Source organism: Gekko japonicus, unplaced genomic scaffold (genome assembly GCF_001447785.1).
Source record: "Gekko japonicus isolate JY-2015 unplaced genomic scaffold, Gekko_japonicus_V1.1 scaffold3746, whole genome shotgun sequence".
Lineage (NCBI taxonomy): Eukaryota > Metazoa > Chordata > Lepidosauria > Squamata > Gekkonidae > Gekko > Gekko japonicus.
Genome location: NW_015174363.1, coordinates 93,177 through 104,054, shown reverse-complemented (window position 1 = coordinate 104,054; position 10,878 = coordinate 93,177). Strand labels below are relative to the sequence as shown.

Here is a 10,878-nt window from a genome sequence, read left to right as displayed (position 1 = left end):
AGTGAAGGAAGGGGGTATGGCCTAATATGCTAATAACACGAACAAAAAAGGAGGGGAAGGGGAAAGAAAAAAGAGGAGAGGAAAGGAAGGAAAACTCAACCCAAAAAGCTGCTATGAATCCACAAGGGTTAAGCTGACACTAGATATAATACAGGTACAAAATTTATTCAGGTGTACACATTTTTAAAAAACTTAAGACACATTAAAAATATTCACATTCAGACATGAAAAACTTCTCAACACTCATACATAGATGGGTTAGTGCTGTGCAACTGAACCAAACGCGTTTCGGCCCCTAGGGACCTTCCTCAGTGGCCACAATCCAAAATACAAACTTGACATATATTTGTACAGGATGGAGTGACATACATTCAACTCACGCAAGTCTATGCTACCAGAATTATTGGTGGACTATAATTGGCTTTACCTGAGGCCTATCTTATGTAACAACAGTAAACATATAAATATATAAGGATACAATATTTGGCCTTATACTGTATATGTATTTAACATCTTATGTAAAGAATTTTTTGAATGTATGTCAAGTGTGTATTTTGGATTGTGACCACTGAGGAAGGCCCCTAGGGGCCGAAATGCGTTTGGTTCAGTTGCACAGCACTAACCCATCTATGTATGAGTGTTGAGAAGTTTTTCATGTCTGAATGTGAATATTTTAAATGTGTCTTAAGTTTTTTTAAAATGTGTAGACCTGAATAAATTTTGTACCTGTATTATATCTAGTGTCAGCTTAACCCTTGTGGATTCTTGGCAGCAGCTGCCACCAGAGCACGAGGATCTTCGCTGAGTGACTGACGGGAAGCAGTGGCGGCCATTTTATGGCTGCCTGCGCCTCTTATGGCAGCTGCATCGTGACAGCCATTCTGTGGCTCCGCCCACCACACTGTGCCGGAATTCCAAAGGTGCCCCCAGGCTAGAGTGGCCAGGTCCCATCTTCTCCCCAGCGGGGGGGCTTGGGGGGCATTCCGGGAAGGCTGTCCCCAACACGAAGACGTCATTCCCGTTAAATTCATGGCTTGTAGGGCAGGAACTAGCGGCCCCCGCTCGGAAAAAGCTGGTGTCTGGGGGGGGAGTGCCCAAAATTGGGGGGTCCCCCACCCCCACTGGCGGACTGGCATCCCTACCACAGGCTCAAAGAGGTCGGGGACCCCTGATTTAGATCACTGACCCACCAAGGTTAGTATTGTTGACTCAGATTGGTAGCGGCTCTCCAGTCTCAGCCTGAGACCGGGTTTGATTCCCCATTCCTCCACATGCAGCTGCTGGTGTGACCTTGGGCCATTCTTTCAGTGGTCTCTCAGCCCCACCTACCTCACAGGGTGCCTGTCATGGGGAGGGGAAGGGAAAGGAGTTTGCAAGCCGCTCTGAGACTCCTTCGGGTAGTGAAGGGCGGGGTATAAATCCAATCTCTTCTTCTACTTCTTCTCTCTCACACAGTGGGCCAGCCAGTTCCTCTGGAGGGCCAGCAACAGGGCACAAAGTCTGAGGCATTTGTCTGTTGGCACTGAGATTCAGAGGTTGACTGCCTCTGAACATGGAGGTTCTCTTTAGTCACCATGGCCAGTAGCCGCTGATAGACTTATCCTCCATGAATCTATCTAATCTTTTAAAGCTTAGAGAGCCAGTTTGGTGTAGTGGTTAGGAGCGCGGACTCTAATCTGGGAGAACCGGGTTTGATTTCCCACGCCTCCACGGGCAGCTGCTGGTGTGACCTTGGGTCAGTCACAAGTTATTTCAGAGCTGTTCTCTCAAGAGCAGTCCTCGAAAGAACTCTCTCAGCCCCACCTACCCCACAGCGTGTCTGTTGTGGGGAGGGGAAAGGGAAATTGTAAACCGCTCTGAGACTCCGAGTGAAGGGCGGGGTAGAAATCCAATCTCTTCTTCTTCTTTAAATGCAGAATGGAACACACACACACCCCGATGGCGTGAGAAGGTGGAGGATTCATCACATCCTAGGAAACTGCACGTACGTTCAGAGAACTCACACCCCTATTGCTACTGCAAGCCAAATTAAGTGGCAGCCATTCAACAATGTCAACAATACCTCTAACGAAAGGGCAGCATCTTCCCTTGCGGTAGTTTTTCGCTTCTTCCCCGGGCTTCTTCTTCTTTCTTCATTTCTTCCTATTAAGACACGAAAAGGACACTGAACAGCTCCACTTTCCAGAAGTGATCTCGAGATACGAAGTGCAAGGAAAAGCTTACAATGCACATAATTTCAAAAGAATACAGCCACAATGCATCACAATTCTACTGCTTGGGGCAATTTAATGTTAACGTGCCACGAGCCTTAAGAAAGCCTAGGCTCCGAAATACGCACTTCTACATAAAAGCAGAGTTAATCCAACATTAACAATTGTCGAGCCAGTTTGGTGTCGTGGTTAAGAGCGCGGACTCTCATCTGGGAGAACCAGGTTTGATTTCCCCACTCCTCCACATGCAGCTGATGGCGTGACCTGGGGTCGGTCACGAGTTCTCGCAGAGCTGTTCTCCAAAAGGAAGTCTCTCTCAGAGCTCTCTCAGCCCCAGCTGCCTCAGAGGGTGTCTGTTGTGGGGAAGGGAAAGGAGTTTGTCAGCCGCTCTGAGACTCCTTCGGGTAGTGAAGGGCGGGGTATAAATCCAATCTCCTTCCTCCTCTTCTTTTACCAGAAAGAAAATAAATTGTAACACAAAACGAATGCAGGGATGCCGTAAGAGGAGGGAGTTTAAGTAACCTGCAGCAATGAGGGAGCCTCTTCGCCCCTGCAGCATCTTGCCAAATAGAGACAGATACCAAAAAGAGACAGAATAAGGGCGATCCCCGGTTCTTCCCACTCCCCATGATCTGGTAAGCAAATCTACCTTACGGCCTTTTCTACCAGACAGGCAAGCCGACGGTGTCAAAGGCACCTGCAAGAGTCTTGTGGATTCTTCTTCTTTTTTTAAGTACCCGAGGGTACACTTTTTATCAGCCTGGGTTAGCACTTATGGGAGACCACCAGGGAAGTCCAGAGTCCCTACACAGAGGGAGGCAATGGCAAACCACCATCTGCCCTGACCCAGATAGCCCGGGCTAGCCCAGTCTCATCAGATCTCAGAAGCTAAGCAGGGTCGGCTCCGTACAGTGCTTGGATGGGAGACCGCCAAGAACATCCAGGGTTGCTATGGAGAGGAAAGCAATGGCAAGCCGCCTCTGCTCCTCTCTTGCTTCGAAAACCCTACATGGTCACCATAAGTTAAAAGAGATTAAGGACTTCTCTTCACCCTGCCCTCCTTAGCCTGGCGGTCCTTTCCCCCTTTTGATCTCCTTGCCTGCCTGCTTGGTCTCTTTTGTGCTGTGGGCTCGGCCTGTGACGTCATAGAGAGCGGGTGTTGTCAGTATAATGGGCGTGGATGGGGATGAGCTGACAGAGCCTGCAGAAACCGCAGCTGGCCCCTCTGAAGCAGCAGAGGAGGATAGCTGCCAAGTGCCTGAAACAGCAGTCTTCACACCTGGCCCAGATAAGACAGAAGAACTGCAAGCTGAAAGTCCTCCTGACTCACCCCCACGTGTGACTCACTTAAGGGAGCAACTGTGGCAAAAGTTAGCAACCAGGCGAAGAGAGGCCAGGCTACAGGGGAGGCGCTCAGCTAGCCCAGAGTTCTAACAGGAGCCTGGCTGATCGTGCAGCTGGCTAATTGGTAGTAGCATTTAATTCCATACTCTGGGCAGTAACCTTCGTGGAAGCAACGAGTCAGCTTCGTGCTGCTTGCATCCACTCCGGCTCGCCTCTTGCACCTAGACCTTCGGACCCCCTGGCTTTGGACTTGGCTCTGTGTTCCTGGTTCCCGACTCCGGCTTGGCTTTGGACTACGCGTCTGGTTAGTGATTCTGGACTTGGCTCCGTGTTTCTGGCTCCTGACCCTAGAAGAGATCAGGGCCCTGCGGGATCTTTTGCAGATCCGCAGGGCCTGAAAGACAGAGCTCTTCCACCAGGCTTTCAACTAAGGAGCCGCCCTCTGCCTTCACATCTGACTCATGCCATCAAGTGACTTGGGAAGACCACTGAGTTGGAAACTGCCTGTTTACAAACATTTTTAGAACGCTGTCTTAAGTAGCTGAATGAGCACTAGCACCTTATGATTTTATGATTTCATTTGTATTGAATTGTCTTAATTGATTGTATGTGGCCTGGCGTGATCTGGTCCATGGGGTCGCGAAGAGTCGGACTCGACTGTGCAACTGAACAACAAATGTGTGCAATTCGGGTCACCACACCTTAAAAAGGATATTATAATTTTGGAAAAAGTGCAGAAAAGGGCAACTCGAATGATAAAAGGGTTGGAACACTTTCCCTATGAGGAAAGGTTAAGGCGCTTAGGGCTCTTTAGCTTGGAGAAACGACGACTGAGGGGTGACATGATTGAGGTTTATAAGATTATGCATGGGAAAGAGCAGGTAGAGAAAGAGGTACTTTTCTCCCTTTCTCACAATACAAGAACTCGTGGGCACTCCATGAAATTGCTGAGCGGTCGGGTTAGAACGGATAAAAGGAAGTACTTCTTCACCCAAAGAGTGATTAACACTTGGAATTCACTGCCACAGGAAGTGGTGGCGGCTACAAGCATGGACGGCTTCAAAAGGGAATTAGATAAGCATATGGAGCAGAGGTCCATCAGTGGCTATTAGCCACAAGGTATAGATAGGGACTCTGGGGCAAGTGATGCTCTGTCATCTTGGTGCTTTGGGGGGGTCAACAGTGGGATGGCTTCTAATGTCCTGGCCCCACTGGTTGACCTCCTGATGGCACTGGTATTTCTGGGCACTGTGTGATACAGAGTGTTGGACTGGATGGGCCTTTGGCCTGATCCAACATTGGCATCTCTTATGTTCTTATGTTCTTAAATGTGGCCTTATTGGTAATTTTCTCCCAACTGCGTAAGCCGGCCTGAGCCTGTTCTCGGGGAGGGCAGGGTACAAATCAAATTAATAAATAAAATAAATGAATATTGGCTTTGGGCTTTGCACTGTCTTCTTGGCTCCTGACCTTGGCCTGTTCTGGACTCCCTTTGACTGGCACCCCAGCCCATGACAGTCCCGCTAGCCTAGTGGCCCTGGTTTTTTAAGAAGCACTGCCTGGGCAACTTGAGGCCACCCTGAACTGGATGGGCTAGCCCAGTCTCACCAGATCTCCGAAGTTCAGCGGGATCAGCCCTGGTTAGTCCTTGGATGGGAGACCACCAAGGAAGTCCAGGGCTCCTAGGCGGAGGCAGGCAATGGCCAAGCACCTCTGAACGTCTCTTGTCTTGGAAACCGTATGGAGACACCAGAAGCCAACTACGACTTGGCAGTGCTTCCCCTTTCCAAAGTATGGACCGCTATAGGTATGAACCTATCAGATTGCTGGAAACTGGGACCCCTCTGGATTTTGCCGTCTCAGCCATGCTGTTTTCTGCTCCTCTGCAAGCAAAGCACTGGGCAAGACTGATGAGATGTTCGATAAAGCTCAAGGTAAGATCTACCACTGGAGCTGCGGTGGCTCAAGTGGTTAAGACGCTGAACTGCAGGCTGTGGAAGGTCGGTAGTTAGGCAGTTCGAGACCCGAGTGCGCCGCATGACGGAGTGAGCTCCCGTCTCTAGTTCCATCTCCTGCCAACCTAGCAGTTCGAAAGCAAGAAATTGCAAGTAGATAAATAGGGACCACTTCGGTGGGAAGGTAACAACGTTCTGTGCGCCTTGGTGTTTAGTCATGCCGCCCGCATGACCACGCAAACGTCTTCAGACAGCGCTGGCTCTTCGGCTTGGAAACAGAGATGAGCACCGCAACCCTAGAGTCGGATTCGACTGGCTTTCGAGCAAGGGAACCTTTACCTTTTACTAAGATCTACCACTAGTCCGTAAGAACCGTATATGCTGGTATCTCCCAATGCAGTCCTCACGTAAGAGGTTAGCATGGGGGTAGCGGGAAGCGCCATCAAGACACAGCCGACTCACGGTGACCCCCTATAGGGTTTTCAGGGCAAGGGACGTTCAGAGGTGGCCTGCCATTGCCTGCCTCCACGTCATGACCCTGGTAGTCCTTGGAGGTCTCCCGTCCAAACACTAGCCAGGGCTGACCCTGCTTAGCTTCCGAGAACTGATGAGATCAAGCTAGCCTGGGCTATTAGTCAGAACGTTCATTTTTATTGTAGCACTTCTGCCTTGCTAAGGAAGTTTGAGCCTAGCCTATTTACCGATACACAGGGTTGTTGTTTTTCTTTAAAAAATCTAATTCTGTCTATTTCTGAGAGCCAGTTTGGGTGTAGTGATTAAGTGCACGGACTCTGGGGTCTGATTCCCCACTCCTCCACTTGCAGCTGCTGGATGACCTTGGGCAAACCATAGTTCTGTCAGAGCTGTCCTTGAAAGGGCAGTTCTCGAGAGAGCTCTCTCAGCCCCGCCTACCTCACAGGCAGATTTATCCTCTGGTTAATACATCTGAGCTGAACAGAGCTGCTGTCAGTTCTAGCCCCATGCTGGTGTGAGCTACCAGCCTTGTCCCCAGCTAGCCGTCCTCCCAGCGTTTCAAAAGCTTCGGCGAGTAGATAAAATGGGTACCACTCCTTAGAGAGGGTGGGCACACTAAACCCCCCAGTGGGGGAGGTGCTAGCCGGCGAATGGAATGTTCAGCGCATAAGACCGAAAGCCTAGAAAGATCTCTTCGGCATCAAGGAAGCCTGTAATGGGCTGTCCGGCCAGGCGGTGGCAGTGCTGCGCTGCAACGTGAAGCAGTCCGGAGAAAGCTGACGACATCAAGCCATGCCCGAGGGGAAAATGCCGTTGGAACATGTCTGACCTTACAGCTGAACAAACTCCCCATCGGCTGCAAACGTGTGTGATTTAAAGATTATATGTTGTCCTCCCTTACGCCTTGAATCATTGTTAGTCCCGTTTGGATTTGAGTAACTGTAAATCGCTCCGAGCCAGCAAGCTCTGCAGGATTGAGCAATTAATAAACTGAAAGATTATTATTATTATATTATTATTATTATAAGCTGTGGAGTCTTATGAGTAAAAATTCTACTTTGTGAGCTACTGACATTAAACTTCTGAGTGAGCGATTTGGCTACTGCATAAATTAGTTTGCTCCGGAGCCCTCCTCCCTGAGCTGAGACAAAAATGTGTGAGCCGGAGGCTAAAAAAACTGTGAGCTAGCTCACACTTAACCCAGCTTAGAGGGAACACTGCTCACAGGGTGTCTGTTGTGAGGAAGGGAAGGGAAAGGGGTTTGTATGAAGCACAGGTGGCTTGCCATTGCCTGCCACTGCATAGCAACCCTGGACTTCCTTGGTGGTCTCCCATCCAAGGGCTAACCAGGGCGGACCCTGCTTAGCTTCTGAGATCTGAGGAGACTGGGCCAACCTGGACTATCCATGTTACGGCAGAGGGGGTGTGCCGTTGCTTGCCTCTGTGTAGCAACTCTAGACTTCCTTGGTGGTCGAGTACTGACCTCCCCCCTTCCTGCCTGTTCTCTGCCCAGAGAGAGAGAGACAGAGAGAGAAAAAACTTTTAAAACTCAGGGTGAAGGTTTTGCTCATTTCAAACCACCAAAGGAAAAAATGCATTTCTTCACGACGTGTATAATTGCATTTCAAGGCTCTGTCGTGATTGCAGTGATAGCAGCGTCTTCCTCACGAAGACAGAGAACTTCATTGCTAATACAGTATCTGTAACAATCAGTGGACAGATACACGAGCATATTAAATGAATTCCACTTGACTGCAGATATACTGAAACAGAGCACTTTTATGTATAAGGACAGCCATGCATCTTATATTTATTTATTTATACTTTCAATTTGTACCCCGCTCATCCCCGAAGGGCTCTGAGCGGCTTACACGGTGCATGGTGCGGAGACCTATTCAGAAACCCTAACTATGGTCACAGTAAGTCTGGGGGTGGGGGGGGTCCTACCAGGTACCCTTCCAGGCTCCGATCGTTCGTTTTTTATCTTCTTTCAGCTTCTCAGATCAATAAGAAAACAAAACTCCCGAACTGCAGGAAAACGCGGGAACGGACTAATCCGTGACATTTGCACAGAGAGCCATTTTTATTGAGTTAACAAAAAAGAAATAAATGCTACTGCAGCCTTTAAACTTTTCTTCTGAAACATTTACTGCCAAACAACCTCCTAAGACTGAATAAACTGTGCTGCATAGTTTGCCTGCCACATCCTAAATTGAAGAACATAAGAAGAGCCCTGCTGGATCGGATCAATGGTCCAGCATCCAGTCTCACACAGTGGCCAACCACAGGGGCATGACTCGGCATGTGTCTTCTAAGTTCACTTGCTGAGACCACGGTCTCTTTAAATGCCTACGCCTTCAAGCCTCCTCGCCGTTGTCGCAGGGGCACAACTTGGCACGTGAACTCAGAAGGCATATACTGAAGTCTCTTTAAATGCCTTTCTGCCCCTCCTTTGAAAGCAGTGGAGGACAGGGGGCACCTTCTTTAGGGGCCCACAGAATTGGATCCCCTGGTTCAATCTTTCTCAAACTTTGGGGGTTTTTTGAGGAGAGGCACCAGCAGCTATGCTGCAAATATGGTCCCTCTACCTCAAAAAACAGCTCCCCCCCGAGACCCAGATACCCCCAGATTGATTCTCCATTATACCCCATAGGTTATAATGGAGACAAAAAAAATCAGGTTTCCTGAAAACATTGCAATACCATACCGATATGGGGATTTGGGAATATTGGAAAATATTGATATTCTTCAAATTCAATATACCTGAATCTGAAAAATACTGTTTGTTTTTTGCACACCCCTAGCCAGAAAGCTTATCAAACACCTGCAGTGCTGGGTGGTTCATACAGGACCCTACAAGAGTACACATTCTGTGTGATTTTTACCTGTCCATTTTGGAGGCTACAGGTGGAATCTTATTGGAAAGACACATATACGGATGCACATATCTGTTTTTATCTATTCATTGACTTCATTTACAGTCCAGTGTTCCCTCTAAGCTGAGTTAGTGTGAGCTAGCTCACAGTTTTTTTAGCCTCCGGCTCACACAGTTTTGTCTCGGCTCAGGAAGGATGGCTCCAGAGCAAACTAATTTAAGCAGCAGCCAAATAGCTCGCTCACAGCTTTAATGGCAGTAGCTCACAAAGTAGAATTTTTGTTCACAAGACTACACAGCTTAGAGGGAACATTGATTTACACTCTACCGTTCTCCGCAATGGAGTCATAAACCAGCTTACAACATTCTCTTCTCCTCCCTTTTAATCTTGCAACAACCCTGCAAGGTAGGTTAGGCTGAAAGTGCGCAACTGGCCCAAGGTCACCCAGCAAGCTTCCATGGCAGAGTGGGGATTAGAACTGGGTTCTCCCAGATCTTATTCTGATGTTCTGATCACCACACCGTGTTGGCTCCAGCCCACTCACACGTTACCTCTGACATGTACATCTCACCATCTCCTTATACGGCTAGTTTACTGAGCTCTCTGAATAAACCCGAGAAAATTAGAGCGCTGCAGAAAGAGCAAACTGAAGCAAGTAGACAGAATTTGTAACTGCATTAACATGAAGAAGAAGACAAGATTGGATTGATACCCCGCCCTTCACTTGGAGTCTCAGGGTGGCTTACAATCTCCTTTCCTTCCTCTCCCCACAACAGACACCCTGTGAGGTAGGCGGGGCTGAGAGAGCTCTGAGAGAACTGCCCTTGAGAGAACAGCTCTGAGAGAACTTGTGACCGACCCAAGGTCACCCAGCTGGCTGCATGTGGAGGAGTAGGGAATCAAACCCGGTTCTCCCAGATCAGAGTCCGCGCTCCAAACCACTACACCAAACTGGAGTGGCAAAGGTTCCCCATAATAAGGGCCGAAAAATAAGTGCACTGCACACTTACCGCTTCCAGGAACCAACGGTGACAAGCCTGGAGCCGTCAGATCACCCTGGAGCATCCACGCCGGGAGCACTCTTTTCCTTGAAGCAGAACTCGGCTTATCTGGCTCAGCCATCCTAGCAGAAAGCTAAAAGACCACAAATTAATCGTGTATTATATATTTTTTCCTAAGCACAAGGAGTTCACCTGCATCTACCCACCAAAATTCCCTTATTGGGCTGTGCTGCCATGTATGATTTTTGTACCTGTTTGGTGTAGGAGAGCCAGTTTGGTGTAGTGGTTAAGTGCGCCGACACTAATCTGGGAGGAACGGGTTTTATTCCCCACTCCTCCTCCACATGCAGCAGCTGGCGTGACCTTGGGTCAGTAACAAGTTCTTTCAGGGCTGTTCTCTCAAGGGCAGTTCTCGAGAGAGCTCTCTCAGCCCCACCTACCTCACAGGGTGTCTGTTGTGGGGAGGGGGAGGGAAAGGAGTTTGTAAGCCGCTCTGAGACTCCTTCAGGTAGTGAAGGGCGGGGTATAAATCCAATCTCTTCTTCTACCTGTGTGAATGGAGGGGCCATGGCTCAGCAGCAGAGCTTCTGCTTGGCATGCAGAATGGCCTGGGTTCAATCCCTGGCATCTCCAGTTAAAAACATCCGGGAATAGGTGATGTGAAAGACCTCAGTCTGAGACCCTGGAGTGCCACTGCCAGTCTGAGTGGACCAGGCTGCCCTTGATGGACCAAGGGTCTGGCACAGTTATTTATTTATCTATCAGGCAAGAGGAGATGTGAAAGACCTCAGCCTGAGACCTTGGGGAGCCATGAAGTGGGGCCATGGCTCAGCGGCAGAGCATCTGCTCGCCATGCAGAAGGTCCCGGGTTCAGTCCCTGGCATCTCCAAATGAAAGAACTAGGCAGTAAGTGATGTGAAAGACCTGCGCCTGAGACCCTGGGGAGCCATGAAGTGGGGCCGTGGCTCAGCGGCAGAGTATCTGCTCGCCATGCAGAAGGTCCTGGGTTCAGTCCCTG

At 49.2% G+C, this 10,878-nt stretch overlaps 1 protein-coding gene across 1 annotated transcript in view; it reads right to left on the bottom strand.

Annotated features, from left to right (window-relative positions):
• Window positions 1–10,878, bottom strand: part of APLF (aprataxin and PNKP like factor) — a gene marked incomplete at its 3' end in the record, with an annotated part of 72,128 nt that overhangs the window by 17,588 nt on the left and 43,662 nt on the right. The window contains exons 5-6 of the mRNA XM_015424341.1: window positions 9,870–9,993; window positions 2,063–2,142 (exon numbers count right to left, since the gene is read on the bottom strand). Of these exons, the coding sequence (XP_015279827.1) occupies window positions 2,063–2,142; window positions 9,870–9,993 (204 nt within the window). The remainder of the gene's footprint in view (window positions 1–2,062; window positions 2,143–9,869; window positions 9,994–10,878) is intronic.